Genomic DNA, 17,257 nt, shown 5'->3' on the forward strand with positions numbered 1-17,257 from the left:
AAACTTGAAAACATGAAGCAGAAACATGCTAAAAGAAGCCAGTCACATATTGTATGGTTCTGTTCATATGCAAGTCTAGAACAGGGAAATCTACAGAGACAGAAAGTAGATTAGAAGTTGCTCAGAACTAGGGGCAGGTGGATGGGGGATATGGGGCTAATAGCCGATGAGCATGGGTTTTTTTTTTTTTGAGGTAATGAAAATGTTCTAAAAGCAACTGTGATGATGGTTGCAAATATCAGTGAACATGCTAACTACTATTGAATTGCATACTTTAAATGAGTGAATTGTATGGTATGTGAATCATATCTCAGTAAAGCTGCCTCAAAAATAAAAGCCACTAATTATAACAATAAATTGAATTAGTAATTAAAAACATTTTCCACAAAAATCCCTGGCCTAAATGTCTTCACTGGTTAATTCCCAGGATACAAAAATCAATACACAGCCCTGGCTAGGTACTCAGTTAGTTAAAGTATAGTCCCCAGTACGCTAAGGTTGCAGGTTCGATCCCCACTCAGGACACATACAAGAATCAATCAATAAATGCACAAATAAGTGGAACAACAAAAACAAAGTGGGAACAATTGCAACAGCATAAACAATAAAAACAGAAAAAATAAAAATAACCTTAAAAAACTAGTAAGCATAGTATTCTATATAAAATCCATTCTTTCAATATATTAATCACATAATCTTGTTTAATAAATTTTCTTTCTATCATAATGCTTTACCATATAGTGGCCTCTACTGGCAAAAAAAGGAGAGATTCTGATTAGTTGGCCACTAGTTGCTTTAATTTTTTATATTTATAATGAATCCACTATGCAATCAGGTCATAGAAATGGCTATGGTTTCTTAAAGGAGAATGCTTAAGATTATAAAGTCTAAATTGTGCCCATTCAAAAGAAAGTAGATGAAGTAAGAACAAAAGGAAAAAAGAAGCAAAGGCAAACTCAACTCCCAATCTAAACTACTGCTATAAAATAAACCTTACAAAAATACTTTTTAAAATGACTGATTTGACTGACTAATCTCTCCTAGTCAGTCCAAGAAACAGAGGGCACATTCACAGAAACAAATAAATGAAAATCCCACTAGTACACATTTGTGCTACATAAATAAAATGTAAATTAAAGAAGTAACTTGATTTTTGTACCTGTGAAGGGCGGAATCACACCATGATTGAAAGAGCACAAGCTTGGGCTTCGATTCAAGTCCTGGCTCTACCATTTACTCACTATGTGACCTTGGGTTGAATGTACCAACACCCAGGTCTCCTCCATTTTTTTATAAAATGAAGAAAATACTTTGGCTCACAGCAATCTTTTGAGTATTGCTTTACTCAGTAATCACTTAAATATATTCACTATAATTATTGTTATTTCTGCGTAGAAGTTGACGAATTTTTATTTTAAATGGTCATTAAGTTAAAAAATTACGTATTTGTATGATTTAAATTTACCAAACATTTATTGAGCACCTGTTATGTTGAAAAGACTGTTTAAGCTTTATTTAAAAAGTCATTGAAACACTAAAACTGCTGGAAATAATTAAAGAGATAACCATCAACATTGAAAGATGTTATAATTATCAAATAGTAGTAATGCTTTAACACTGTTTTGTTTTCCTTAAAGCAAGATTATTTCTTTTTGTTAAAGATTTTATTTATATACTTTTTTTTGAGAGGGGTAAGGAGGGAAAAAGAGAAACATCAATGTGTGGTTGCCTCTCGCACTCCCCCTGCTGGGAACTTGACCCATAACCCAGGCATGTGCCCTGACTGGGAATCGAACCAGTGACCCTTTGGTTCGCAGGCTGGTGCTCGATCCACTGAGCCACACCAGCCAGGGCTAACACTGTTTTTATAAGCACATGTATTTATACATTCATAAAAATATATGACTGTAACCTGAAATCAACTGATAGTCATCTCTCAGTAGATAAAGAATAATTTTACTTATTTTTTTCTTGTGTATTTTTTAATTTTTACATGGTGAATATTTAATACTATAAAAAAAGAAAAGTTGACAAGACCTTTAGTAACATTACACACAGATCAGCTCAGACTGTAGGTAGGCTATCGGCATCCTGAATTAGAACTGGAACGACCTACCGCACACAGAATACACTGTGATCTTCAATTTATAAAGATTAAAAGAGAACAAAGAATAACATTTACAATTCATTAAATAAAAGAATCCTTAGATTAGAATGTTATATAATGCTAATGCTGCTTCTAATAAATACATATGCTAATTAACTTACCATTTGGAGTAGTGTTCTAAGAGTAGAAAATTTTTTTTTCACTACCGTAAAATTCTGGGGGGGGAACAGTTAGACGTACATGAGTAGAACATAAAATTATACAAAAGAGTCTCTTGGTTAAAAATACAACAGAACGCAGGGTCAAGCTTTCTGTTGCATCCTTAAAATTTGTTTTAATTTTTAAAAAAACTTCCATACTGTTTTCCATAGTGGAAAGCAATTCCACAAACACACCCTCACCAACACTTGTTTGTTGATGTATTAATAAATTAATGAAATCGAAAACTCACCTGAAAACATTTTTACAAAATCCTCAGTAGACATATTCATCACCACATCTGCCTGACCAGATGGCTCTCCATATCCAGCATTCCCGCTCTTGTTTTTAAGATCAAGAAACCACGTTCCGCCATCCTCACCTACACAGAAGATAAAGATAGATAAATACATGCCCAAGAAGGCCTCTTCTTAAACTCTGTAACTGCTACAAATAGAGTAATTTTATATACTGCTGTTTCCCAGGCTAAAATCCCCAGGCCTCTACCAATTTCAGAAAATATTTATTAAGCACTTATTATGTCCCAGGCACTGGGCTAGGCTTCAAAGACTCTGCAATAACATGGTTCTCATAAAACAGGAATTGGTGGATGATATGGAGTCAGGAAATCCCAACTGAAGCTGAGATTTAAAAGTTAAGTAAGAATTAGCTAAATAAAGAACTGAAAAAAAATGCAGTAGGACCAGAAGGTAGAAAAGAGTGCAAACAGTGGCACCTGCCAGGCTCGTAAAGCAGTCAGATGAGAGCAGTGGGCCACATAGTCACACATTTCATTCTAAGAGAGATGCTGCGGAAGGAGAACGACATAGACTTGTATTTTAAACAGATCATGCTAAGAGCAGTGCAAAGAACATATTGAAGAGGGTTAAAAAGGATGCAAAAGACTAGTTAGGATGGTTGGTGTTGGGTAATTCAGGAATTGAGGATATATGCCTGGATCAGGATCACAGCAGTGGGGATAGAGAAAAGTGGGCATATCTGAGAAATCATCTCAAAGCAGGACCCATTAGGACCAGGTACCTGATTGAATGTTGAAGAGGAAAAGGTGGGGAAGGTGCATGGGAATGATTTACCAGTTTTGGGCATGGGGAACTGTAGATATTGGCGTACTGTTTACTGAGAGAGGACTACTAAAAAAGAATAGATTTAACAGGTAACGCCAAAGGCAGCTACTGGGAATGGTGAGTTGCTTTGGACATTTTCCAATTGTGACAGTCAAGTGGATATGTTAAATTAAGTCTGATTAGGCTAGAAATAGAGATACATAAGTAACCACTTCACATGGTCACTGAAGTCATGTGAGGGGTTGGTGTTGCCTGGCGAAAGTCTGCAGAGTGCTAAGACAGTGACCTGAAGGACATCCTTGAAGGACACGGGAGAAGCCTCTGACCCAGGAGACTGAGAAGGCACGATTCTAGACAGAGAAGGAAAGCAGGGAAAGCTACTGTCAAAGAGGCCAAGGAAAGGGAGCATTTCCAGAAGGAGTGGTCAGAGCATCAAATGCTGCAGAGGTGTGACCAGAATGATAAATGTCCACTGGCAACACAGAAGCCGCCAAAGACCTTGGTGAAAACAGATTCAGTGGAACGGAGAAAAATAATTCCAGAGCAGAGTGAATTGTAGGTGAAAATAATTTTGGCTTATTGTGTTTTGCTGTGTTTGTTTAAAACACAGAATAGACTGAACATGTTAAAATACCTCTGGGAAGGAGGCTGCAGGATGAACAGGTGAGAGAGAGCGCATAATTAACAGCACAAAGTCCCTGAAGAGGCCAGAGGAAATGGAGTCTAGAACTTCATTACTCGAAGTAAGCTCCACGGAGTGCCACAGACTATCAGCTGATTTCTCAAAAGGTACCTTACAGGCAAGAAGGAGAGGCAAAGAAGTATATGGAGTCATGAAAGGCAAGGACCTACATCCAAGATGACTCTATCCAGCAAAGCTATTATTTAGAATGGAAGGGCAGACAAAGTGCTTCCCAGACAAGGTCAAGTTAGAGGAGTTCATCATCTCCAAGCCCTTATTATATGAAACGTTAAAGGGACTTATCTAAGAAATAGAAAACAAAAAAACTATGAACAGTAGAATGACAACAAGCTTACAACTATCAAGTGAGCCTAAAAAAAAGAAAAACAACAAAAACAAAAACTAAGCAAACAATTAGCACAGGAACAGAACAAAGAAATGGGCATCACATGGAGGGTTTTCAGCGGGGAGGGACAGGGGAAGAATAGGGGGAAGAGGTGCAGGGAATAAGAAGCATAATTGGTAGGTATAAAATAGATAGGGAGAGGTTAAGAACAGTATAGGAAACAGAATTCAAAGAGCTTATATGTACAACCCATGGACATGAACTAAGGCGGGGAATGCTGGAGGGTTGGGGGTGTGGGGTCGGGGGGGTTAAAAAGGAAAAATTGGGGAAACTGTAACAGCATAATCAATAAAATATATTTTTAAAAATAAAAATTGTTATTGATAGGAAAGGGGAAAAAAGTGTGCTCCACGGACTGCAGCCCTGTCATCCCCGTCAGAAATGCAGAATTCGGACCCCACCTCGGACCTACCTGCTGACTCAAATTCTGCATTTTAGCAGGAATCCAGGTAATTGGTATGAACATTAAAGTTTGAGATGCACTGATCTAGAGCTGAGTCCTGTTCTGCTGGGAGGGGAAGAAGAGAGGATGATGCCTACAATGGTTAATTAACATCAGATGAAAGGAAGCAGAAGCGATTTATCTGCAGGTTTGTATTATCTCTGTGGAAGAGGAGATGCGACTGTCCACTGACACTGGTAGGGAGGCAGTGAAGGGAGAGACGGGAGATTTGAGGAACACTGAGGTTTAAATAGTAACTGAGGAAAATAAGGCAGTAGGCTGATCACAGAAGCCAAATTCTGAGGTGCTGCTCAGACTCCAGTACAGGGGCAGTGGTGAATTTTTACCGGTACAGATCTACTGGGTGGTGTGATTTTTTCCCCATTTCTCTAGCAAGATTTAGCATTCTGGGTACAACTGTAGGTCAGCCAGACAGTTTGATTCAGCCAGGACTAGGGTTTTGGCAGGTGATAACAGAAGCAGAAAAGGTCCAGAAGGTTAGGATACAGACAGGAGAGTGACTGAACCCTGGGTTCAAAGGGCGGAAAAGGAAGTAAAAACAGGAAGGTGCAAATAGGTTAAGATGATTAAAAAAGAGGAGACAAAGGATAAAAGAACTAATAATGTTAAAGTCTTCCTACAATGGGAATGAGGTAGGCAGTTCTTAAAACTGTCATTAACGTGTGTTAATGCTATATTAAGAATATTGAGATATTTTAAAAAGCTGACTACATTCAGACTGACTGGAAAAATCTCAAAGATAAAAATGGTGAAGTATCCACAGTGGGTGAAAAATTACTATATTATACTACCTGTTACACTGGAAGTATCTGTAATGCAACTTTATATGTGTCCGTAAGTACTGATCTTAACTTAAAAATACAGATCAGTAGCTATTTGTTATTCTGAAAAGTCTACATTCTAGGGTAAGGGTTCTGCATACAGCCAACCAGCCAGGTGATTATAACTGGAGGCTTATTTTCTTCCAAGGGAAATACCCTACTTTCATAAAAGACTCAGATCACCAGATGTAATCCTCACCTGAGAGTTCAAACTGATAGACTGCTTGAGTGGCTTTAACAATGTCATCACTGAGAGAGTTCTTAACAACTCTAAATGTTTCTTCCACAGCTCTAGAACGTGGTTTTGATGGTGACTGCGGCTTTTCTTCTTTCAACTGTGGAGCAGCACCTGTAAAATATCGATGAAGATGGTTTTAAAGCCTAGGCCAGGGCTGTCAAGCTCATTTTCACCGGGGGCCACATCAGCCCCGCAGTTGCCTTCAAAAGGCCAAATGTAACTTTAGGACTGTATCGATGTAACTGCTGCTTAACCAGGGGTAAGGAGCTCGGCACTGCCTCTGGGTAGAAACCAGGTGCCCGGCAGGATAAAACAAGGTGGAGGGCCGGATTCGGCCTGTAAGCCTTGTGTTTGCCACCTGTGGCCTAGGCAACGTAAGGCCACATACAGAATTAATTGACAGAATAGACTGGCTACCAATTAAACCTGTTTGACCAAAATGACTTTAAGTATATTCAGTGATTTCTAAAAGCATAAACTAATGGAATAACAATCAAACATGTCAATTATGATTAGAAATGTAATTGTTTATATTCTCCAAACAAAAGGCTGATTCTCGGATTAGGCTTTAAAAAAGCAAACCACTACTAAACTATACAATGTTTATAATAAATGGACCTAAACAAACTATTGGAGTTTTAGGGGTGATAACTAATCACTCCTTCATCATCCACTGTGAGTTCTAAAATCAAGTAAGAAGAAGCCAGAGTCAGAAAGATGGAGGTATCGACTGTGTCATCATTCGATGCCTCCTGTGTAATCAATCAGTGGAGCTGAATTGGAGATAACAGTCAGTAGACTACAACTATGTAAGCTTTAATGGGAAAGATACATTTAGAGCATTTCAATTACTTAAAAAAAAGAAAGAAAGAAACACAGCTAAGCAGCCCTGACATAGCCTCTCCTGACTTCACACTAAATAAATATAAAAATGTACGAAAAAAAAAGAGACAAATACTAAATTTCACCAAGGCGGACATATGACCTGCTGTCAGAGTCTAGGAAGAAAGGTCATGGCCACTGAACAACACAAGACGACCTGCTGACTATGACTCTGCTCCCTGTGGAATAATGCCCAAAGGGAGAGAATAGGCTGAGCACAGCAACCACACAGTTAGTTCATAAAATGGCAACTCCTCAATATAAATTAATAAATTGAATTTCTGGGGGAGGGATATGCTAATTTAAAGGCCTTGAAGTATTCAGGAGTTAGGAAAGAGATTTAACTTTACTGCTGAAGGGTATGGGCTTTGGAACTGAAGGCGAAATTAAATCCTGGCTCTGCCGCCTGACAGCTGTATGATCTCAGATGTGAGATGAGAATAATACCTGTCTTGTAGGGACATATGTACTAATGAGACAATGCATGCACAGTATGCAGTACAGGGTTTGGCACACAGTAGGTGCCCAATAAACATTTGTTGAAAAACAAATTAAATATATGTGATCAATGAGTGGTTCTTATTATTTAAATCTGGAGTTTAAATGAGCTCAGTTCATGCACATCTTCCTTCAAAAAAGAGATCCAATCTTCAACTGCTAGGCAAAACTCCAGATTTTGAACTTGCCTCTATTAGAGGACCAGTCTCTATTAGACTTTGATAAGCTCCCTAACTCACTTCTACCATCTGTAAACGCCTTCTGAGATAAAGACGGACAGTCTTGTTTTAATATTCTGATACATCCATGTGGCAACCAAACGAAAATCTCATTTTTTTAATAAAAAAAATTAAAATTTAAAAAGAGCTATCTCTGGTTGCTAAGATTTTGAATATTTTTCTCCCTTCTATATTACAAAAGAAAAGTTTCCTAAGTAACTTTTTAAACTATCTCCAACAATTTGGAGAAAGAACAGATAAAAGAGGATTAAGATTAAGCCAGAAAGGTTCAGCATGCAAATGCACTGCAGAAGAGTTTCTGTAAGTTTGCTAAATATATAAAGGAAATTTATTCCTAAATTTCCTAGGAGACATCTAAAGAATTCATGATCACTTTGGAGATCCAGTGTCACTATATAAAAATAAGTGAAGGGCCCAGAAGAGCAACAACTATTCTTGTTAAGAAACCATGAGACAAATTCTTCTCATGGGTATTCATTAAAGAGTGCTTCATCTGCCCTGGTTGGTGTGGCTCACTGGACTGAACATTGATTGGCCTGTGAACCAAAGGGTCACTGGTTTGATTCCCAGTTAGGGCACATGTCTGGGTTACAGGACCAGATCCCCAGTAGGGGACACTCGAAAGGTGACCACACATTGATGTTTCTCTCCCTCTCTTTCTTCCTCTATTCCCCTCTCTATAAGTAAAATCTTAAAAAAAGAGAGTGCCTCATCTGTAAGCTGGTGGTATAAAGCTGGGACACAAAGATTACCATGTAAACTCTGGACCAACTCAAAGGTGCTACTGTTTCTGAGTTACAAAAACAAAACAAAGTAAAACCAAAACCTCCTTTGAAGTTAATTTCTCCCATAAAGTAGTCACATAGCACAAACTCTGTGAATGACATTAGGTATACTTTGATATGACACATTTTTCCTCAAAATAAAATAATGCAACAATACAAAATACCTAAAGTACCTAAAGATAGTGCCATGGAAAAGAAATAAAGCCTTAAAAAGGGTGGAGATTTTTTTTTTCAGACCTTTAAAAATTAAATCAAAAGACTATGTTATGAACTTCTTACTGGTAGGAAAAAAAGACAACCTTCTTTGCTAAAACTAAGACTTCGCATTACTTGTCTAGTTTAAATCACAAAATCATTTAAAAGCAGAAGACAGAAATGTTTAATTCTATATTTTGGAAAAAACACTTAAGTATCTTTATTTTTCTACATAAAATATGGTCTATATCTTACCATGGGATTCCATTTTCTGGGTAATTGTATCTGGGAATTCATCTAAGAAGAAATCTGGTAACAAAGGGTGGCCTGAAAAAAATGACCCCCAAAATAATCAGGTTACTGTAACAACTTCAATATATTAAGATTTTAACACTTGTTTAATAAACATCATATCTGTTTTTATTTAAATAATCATTCTGGTGTGATGGAAAGACCCCCAGCAGAACTGTTAAACTGCCTTATTACTAAGTAAAAACAGTTTCTCCATAATCCAGTTGTCCTCTCCTACGGCAAATTTCATCCAACCACAGTCACCTGTTCACTTACGGCCTTAACTGCTCTTCCAGGGGCCTCTGCTCTCTTCTAGTCACACAACTCTTATGTCTTACACCCCTCCAAGGTGCTTAGGACTCATTTCCTACCTGCCCCGCAAAGAGAAGGGGGTTCCTCATGAAGAAGGACTTGTTCCCCATCTGTCTCTGTCTCTGTTCCTCCCTCTCAAACGGTTAAAGAAAACTAAAGGGCAGGGGTGCACTGGGTTTATTATATCCTAACACTTGTCATAGTACCTGATCACATGACGTTCTCAACGCTTGATAGGATTTTTAATTTAAATCAAATTTAAAATCTTGTACATAAAGATGCTATGTGTTTAGTACCCAAAGTGATAATTACACTGTACTCAGGACCCAGAAGACCTGGGTCTGGTTCAGGTTCTGCCTCTTACTAGCTACTACTTTTAGACTGAGGCTCAATCTCTTCGAACATGTTTTTCTACTTGAAATAGTAACTACTGAATACTGTGATTATAGCATATGCCAGGCACTGTGCAAAGCACATTATTCATATTATTGCATTTAGTTCTGACAAAAATCCTGTATGGAAGGTAACACTCCCTTACTTTTTACCAGTAAGGAAAAGTAAAGCTCAGAGAAACTGGGTAACACATTTAAAGTGCAGCGGAACTGGAATCTGAACCTGAGTTATCTTCTCCCAGACTCCATATTCTTAATCATGGCACAATATTGCTTCCCTCATGGGACTGCTATGAGGTTAACTAGACAGTGTATATAAAAATGCTTTGTAAAACTGTAAGGAGCTATTTAATTCAATTCCATTCAAACTGAGAGACAGGGATGATACAAATATAAATGGTAACCTAATAAATAATATTTAAAATATACAGTAACCCAAATAATGACTACATGTCCATTATTTGGTAATACATTATCTTACACATATAATAAAATGCATTATCACCACCATCATCGTCTGTAATTTGAGAGAAACAATGATTTGTGAATAGGGGAACTACTGAGAACTTCTCACATCACACCCTTACACAGCAGACCAACCCTGCTCACTCATCTTCGCCATCTACCCATAAACTACTCCAAGAAACAAACATTCAGAAAATGCCCATCATCTTAAGAAGCTTTTGTGAAAAACTCATTACTGTGTCTTCTGTTACCATGCCCTTGAATAAAATCCTTAGTCTGTGATTTTAAAAACTAATCTTCATTTTTGGTTTCAAGATTCGGAAATGGCTAAGAGCTGATATGACTTTCTGCATCTGTTTATCACTGTAAAAGCCCAGCCCACTTCTGTTTTCCTTTCTTCTCTAAGGGTGCTGGGATGGGGTTTTCCCCTTTTAAAAGAACATATTAATTTTATAATCACACAAACATACACACAAAAGAGATTTGTGTGTATGCAGAAAATGGGGAAAAATACATCATTATTTTTAAAAACAATAAGCATTACCTGGTTTAATTGCATAGGCGTCAAAATTTTTTATTCCTTCTTCTTTTAAGATATTTTCATCAATGATAAAGTTGCCAGTAAAAGTTTTAGGCTTTTTGAAAATGGAATATGCAGCATCTGCGATGATGTCAACTTTTCGACACTGGCTTTCAATACCTGATCCTCCCAGCATATCCATGGCGGCGGTGTGTATGGCTGTGGAGAAAACATACACACCCTTAACTCCAAATCAAGTAACAGGACTACGATAGTAACCAGCAAGATGGCTGGGCCCTTTGTTTCTCAGGTAATGAAAACAAGATCCAGAGCTTGAAGCATTTGCTAAATGTTCTACTGACATAACAGGGTAGAAGACACATTTTCCTTGCTCTACACCATGGTGCCTTACACAGAACTCCTTCATGAGGCTCACAGCAAAATTCAATTAGACTTTTCTGATTTAGAATACTTAAGAATCTGCACACCATTCTTCAGAGTCAAGAAAGCCAGTAAGATATAATAGAAAGAACAATGAGCTGTAAGTCAGGTGACTGAGATTTTTATGTCAACCACGCCATGATTTTTTGGAAAACCGTATCTTTCTGTCTCAGTTTCCTGTTTCTAAACCATGGAGCTCCTTTCTTAACCTTACTGTCTCTCTCTCTCTCTCCTCTCTTCTACAATATAGCGACTTGCTGTTTTTCTTTTTCATCACTGTATGCCCAGTGCCTAAAACAATGACAAACACACCACAAGAACTCCATAAGTAGAGGTTAACAACTGGATCCATCAAAACATGAAATTCACTGGTGACTTTTGGAAAAGAACACACACGACCTGTAATGAAAGCTGATGCAGCTCAGATCGTAAGAATCCTGAAGGTGACCCTAAAACTTGAGTCTTATTAAGGAGTAACTGGGAAAGCTACTCTAGCAGCTTCAGATTGAGTCTCCTAATTACAGCTTGCTCAAAACAAACAGTAACATGAGTATTAAAATCAATGAAGATTTCCTTTCACATACACATATGCGTTGCATATCAGGCCTAAAACGTCAGCATCGCCTTTGAGTCCTTCTTCTCTGGGGAGAGAGCTTATCTCACCTCTTTAACACCGGCCAGCCCCTGCCAAGCACACATATATTCTTCTGTGCACTGACTAAACCAAAGGCAGCACTCATTATAAAGTGTACCACTGAGAAAAAAAACTCCTTAAACTATGATATATCATCAGCTGTAAGAGCAACCTGATATCAAAGATGTGAAAGTGTAAAAGCACGGGCATCTCAGAATTAATGAAATATGGTATAAACTGCCACGAGAAGAAGACAGAAAGTAGATCCTTTGAAGAACAGGTAAACTACTTTTGGTTTTTAGCAACAGAGAAGTTTGTCACCTTGTCACCTTGGCCTCCCTGGTTAGTTGAGTTCCCACATCAATTTGTAATGTGGTCCACATGACTGACAGAGGACTGAAACTGTTCTGAGACAGTACTGCTATCTTCCTCTCTGCTGCCGGGACTGAGATCAGTAGCTGTCATTCCTTCCCAGACTCCAAGCCACATGACATCTACCCCAGAGTGGACCTCCCTCCTCTTTCACACTTGTTCTGACCAGTCAAGAGGTGAGAAGCAGCAGGCATTTTGAATAGCAGCCCTCATCCCTCCTCTCTGCCCCTACCCTCCATTTCGGCAGGAACTATGAAATGGATTTTATAAAAAGAAAAAAAAATTGTATTTTTGAAGGTGACCTAGTTGGGGGCCTGAGAGCCTGGTGTTGTGAAACTACTAGAAGCCTGCACACTGATCTCCAATCAGTGTGATCAGCTAACTTCAGTGGGGTCAAAGTTCTAGGCTCAGAGGGGTAATGCAGCTGGTGCAGAGGAGGCATGCAGAGCAAGAGAGGATGAACAGTAGACCAGGACACTGCTTTGATTGTTGATAATATGTTACACTGTACCCATTCCATTAGGTGCAATAAATCTCCTTTTCCTTAAAGGGCAGTAATGTTGGGAGATTACTTCAGGTTCCAGTAGGCAGAAAGAGAAAGCCACTGTACACAATCTAAAAAAATAAGATTCCTCTTCCTAAATAGAGATCTAACAAAGAGCTAGGGGTGTGGATACTCTCTCAAATCCATTTTCATTGCCTCAGTCATAAATAATGCCATATCTTAGCTAACTTTCCTGCCTCCACTCTCCATAGTCTTACAAGCCATCCTATATTCAGATTCCAGATTAAATGTCATCAACAGTCATGTCACTCCACCGTTCCTGTTTTCCCTATACTTATTATTGTTCTCCTGCTTCAAAATTCTGAAGTGGTTTTCTACTGAATGTAGGTTAAAATTCAAACTCCTAAAACTGGCAATCAAGACCTGGGACTTAGTTCCTCCAGCTTCCCTCACTACTTCACACCCACCCAATATTCCAGTCAATCTGAACTACCTGCAGTTGCTCAAGTTCTGTAGAATACAGAAAGCCTACACCCTACCACGCAGACACCAGTTCAAACTCCTTGTAGTTCCACCAAACACCTTCCCATACTATAGCCTTTCTGGTTCCTTCCCTCTGCCTGAAATGTTGTTCCCTCTGTCGAGAACTATTGGAAACTGCCCTGCCTGGTTTCAGAAGCTAACCCCCTCATGGCTTCTTTGGACCATAAGCCACTAAGGAGACAAAGCTTTTACTTCACCTTACCTGGCCCCCAATGCTTGATCAATTAGCCAATGACGGGTAAGATTCCTCAAGGGAGGGACGACCTAAGACAGACATGATCATCAGGGCCCCCAGGAAAGGACTTGGGGGCTACAGAAAAAGGGGGTCATGGACCCTCATTCCTTGGCTTTGACATAGCCTGAGTCCTCATTCTGTCTGCAAGAAGTCTCCTAATCTCTTGGCTGCCTTACTTCCCCTGCCTGCCTTAAGCCTGAAACAATGCCGGTGATGGGTGCAGCCCGGTGCTGGAAAGGGTGGGTTCCCTAGGGTGATCAGGCCTAAGAAAGAATGCACAAAATCCTGTGAAGCCTACTTTGGTAATACCCTCAATTTAAATAATAAGGGACCAAGCAGGAAGTGAGTTTGTTCCCCAAAGTTTTATGGACCTTTAACTATCTGACCCTGACTCAGAATAAGCCCTCAGAGTTCTTTGAATGTTATCTATTGTTTAATCATTTCTGCCTGACAATGATCGATGAGCTTTACATAGACACCCTGTATTCTTATGCAAACTGAATCCAATAAAAGTCTGTCAAGCCAAGGGTCAGGATGCTCTCCCCTTGAGAGAGTGGCCACGCCATCCCTTTTCCTTCACGGGCCTTGGTAGTCCATGTGAATTTGTCTCCTAGCTCATCTACAATGCTGTGGACACTGTGGGCCAGTGATTGAGTCAAGGAACACCTTGCCCAGTACTTCTAACTCCAACATCCCTTAAGTTCTCATTTCAATTGTTTACCTCTGTTAGGAAATCTCCTTTCCTGACCATCAACTTGAGACACAGCGCTCCTGCTTTGTTTCAAAAGTATTGAGTACAAGTATATGGCATAATGAATTATGCCATGTTTCACAAGGAACATGGCTGTAGATTGAATTTACTGTGCCAATAAATCTAGAACCCAAATAATACCAATGGTTCCAAGATGTCTAGTAAACCTTCTAAAATGAACATCTCAAAGCTAAGATCTTGGCATTCAGTGACCTCTGTCCATCCTGATACTGTCCTCCACGTTCCCTCTCACATAATGTCCTCCTCCTTTCTTACATAAGCTTTGTTCGGAATGTCTATTTTGAAGCTAGGCAAAAGATATGCATTTATTGATTCATCAAATATTTACTGAATATCTATAATGACCATAATAAAATAAACAGACATTTTCTCTCAAGCTTTCATTTTCACGTTACACTCCAGTTAAAAAATTAATAATTTATTTACAAATATTGTAAGTGACAGAAGAATATGTACAGACTACTATAGTAAATCCAATATCAGGCCCCATCTTATAAAAACTATCAGCAATATTTGACACAATTGATAATTCTTCGTTGAAACACTTTCTTCAATTGGCTTGGGATCCCATGTTGTATGAATAAAATCTAAAATCTAAAATCTCTAGAGTAGAGACCAGGCTTTTTCCAACTTTGTTACCCCAGGATTTCAAAAACCTAAAGATTCAGGAAATGGATGCAGGGAGGGAAGGGCCAAGTGCGATCGATGGAAACAGTTTTTTATCTCCCACACTACATGGTAAACCCTTTGAGGGGACAGACTGCATCACATCTACCTTAGTGCCCCCTAATGCCTTGTCCACAGCAGATGATAAATTGTCTGTTAATATATAACAAGTTAATAGTACAGAGAACTGTGCCTGGAATATAAAAATGTTTGCCAGATGAACAAAAAGAAAGTAACAAGTAACATAATAACAGAGGTACAAGAATATTGTATTAGGACTTTTGTTATCTCAGAGTCCTTCCTTTCTGCCTGCCTAACTCTCACTATCTATTAACTTTAGTAACAGCAATGTTTGACTTGGGAGCAGGAGGTCGAGTAGGAAAGGAAGTTGAAAAAGGTCACAGTAAAGTACAAACTTTTAAAGTCTCTGACTCTGATTCACACTAAGTAACACTGTTTACCAACATGACTAAGAATGCATAATATATACTAACAAATTTTATTTTTATATATTTATATATGAAATACTGACCCTTACTATGTGTAGTACTCTCTAATATTTCCTATTTTATTCCATTAGAAAGAAAACAAAACAACAAAAAATCATTTAGCCATCTGCTGCCTACTAAATCAATTCCACAATCCACTAAACTGATTTCATGCCTCACTAAATCAATTTCATGACTCACCAATGAGTCTTAGCATACAGTTTGAAAAATATTGTAGAAACACTTTTTCCCTCTTACCTTTTACCCCATTGCAAAGAATATTCCTATCCAGAAAATCTTAAAAGAACTGTGTATGATACAGAAACATAGGAGAAACAAAGAAGCAATAAAAAATGGTTCTGATCCCAGGGTGGACTGGGAATTTAAAGGAATCTTGGTCAAATTACAGAAGAAAGGAAGCAATTTTAACAATTGATTCCTGGAGTCCTTAGAAGAAAAGAAAGATGGAGACCAGAGAGCTGGCTGCAACAGTTAAATTTCCTGAGAGTCACATCAGCAACATGCCCCAGTGCTCCGTATTTTCTCCCCCGCAGCCCAGCCCCTATTTCCTCCGCTTCAGTATCGGGCCATTAGACCTCTCACTACTGCTTGGAGCTGAGGAAATCCTTTCACTCAACACACAGCAGATGGGAAGCAAAGATGAAAAGTAATCCCTCATCTGTTCCTAAGCTAGAATTCTGGATACATTTCATATTGCCATATGTGTAGGTTCAGTTCAACGGTACCCACAAAGCTATAGTACTTCATAAAAATACTGGATTAAATATACTTTTAATGGGCAACTCCTACCAACCTAGTCATCTACTGGGTGAAAAGGCCAGAGAAGTATCCCCAGGACCCTATGCAGTGTCTGCCACATGGTAACTGTCCAGTAGGTATTTGCAGAATGATGAAAATAAATATAATCATGCCAGAAGGAAAAAGAATGGCAATAAACAATATAAAGGTCCCTAGTAAATATAGGAATACATTAAATGAACCAATAGAAAAAATCAAGAAAAATCATGCCTTGGCTGGACAGCTCACTTGGTTAGAGCATCACCCTGATATGGCAAGGTTGTGGGTTCAATTCCCAAACAGGGCACATACTAGAAGCAACCAACAGATACATGAATGGGTGGAACAACAAATTGCTGTTTCTCTCTCTTTCTTTCTCCTTCTCTCTCTAAAAAGTGATAAAGGAAAAAAAAAGAAAAGAAACACCAGAATGTTAGAAATTCTATAAGATAAATGACCTGTTTTTTTTTTCAAGAAATAAGTGACAAGGAAATTAAAAAAAGTGTAACTGCTATAGATTAAAAACATTTAAGAGACACAGCACATAAATGTAATGTGTGGTACTTGTTCAGACCCTGATCTGAACAGACTCAATGCAAGGAAAACATGTGAAACACCTAGGAAACTAGAGCACTGAAATGGCATTTGATGACATTAAAGTATCACGGTTCAGGAATTTTAGCTATGATAATGATTTTACGGGGTTTTTTAAAAAGAGCCCTTCTAATTTAAAGATATATGCTAAAGTATATATAGATTAAATGACGGTGTAACTTAGACTGGCTTTAAAATAATCCACGGGGGTACAGGGGGGTATGCATGAAGGGGACAGAGCATGTGGGCTGGCGAAACCAGACTGGCCGTATGTTGAAAGGGCTGAAGCTGAATAATACATGGGGTAGTACTATGCTCTCCACTTGTGTACAACTGTATATATGTTTGAAATTTTCTATAATTCAGGGTCTAAAAGTAGGTAATAAGGGCTTTATAGATTACTTACTATAACTTAATTTTTAACAAGTTTAATTTTTTTATTTATTTTTAGAAAGAGGGAAAGGGATGGAGAAAGAGAAAGAAACATCAGCATGAGAGGGAAACATCAGCTGGCTGCCTCTCACATGCACCCTGACTGGGGACTGGACAAACAGGCTGAGACACACAAGATAAAAAAGAGGAAACAGAGGAAAGACCACAGAACAAATTCAAGAGACAGAAACAGAAAGG

At 38.5% G+C, this 17,257-nt stretch overlaps 1 protein-coding gene across 2 annotated transcripts in view; it reads right to left on the reverse strand.

Annotated features, from left to right (window-relative positions):
- HSDL2 (hydroxysteroid dehydrogenase like 2) overlaps positions 1-17,257 on the reverse strand; it is a 61,623-nt gene that overhangs the window by 14,583 nt on the left and 29,783 nt on the right. For both annotated transcript variants that reach the window (XM_053656216.1, XM_037152659.2), the window contains 4 exons: positions 10,604-10,798; positions 8,855-8,926; positions 5,962-6,111; positions 2,559-2,687 (listed from right to left, as the gene is read on the reverse strand). In XM_053656216.1, coding sequence (XP_053512191.1) covers positions 2,559-2,687; positions 5,962-6,111; positions 8,855-8,926; positions 10,604-10,798 — 546 coding nt within the window. The remainder of the gene's footprint in view (positions 1-2,558; positions 2,688-5,961; positions 6,112-8,854; positions 8,927-10,603; positions 10,799-17,257) is intronic.

Source organism: Artibeus jamaicensis, unplaced genomic scaffold, assembly GCF_021234435.1.
Source record: "Artibeus jamaicensis isolate MK-2021 breed Jamaican fruit bat unplaced genomic scaffold, CSHL_Jam_final scaffold_1964, whole genome shotgun sequence".
NCBI lineage: Eukaryota > Metazoa > Chordata > Mammalia > Chiroptera > Phyllostomidae > Artibeus > Artibeus jamaicensis.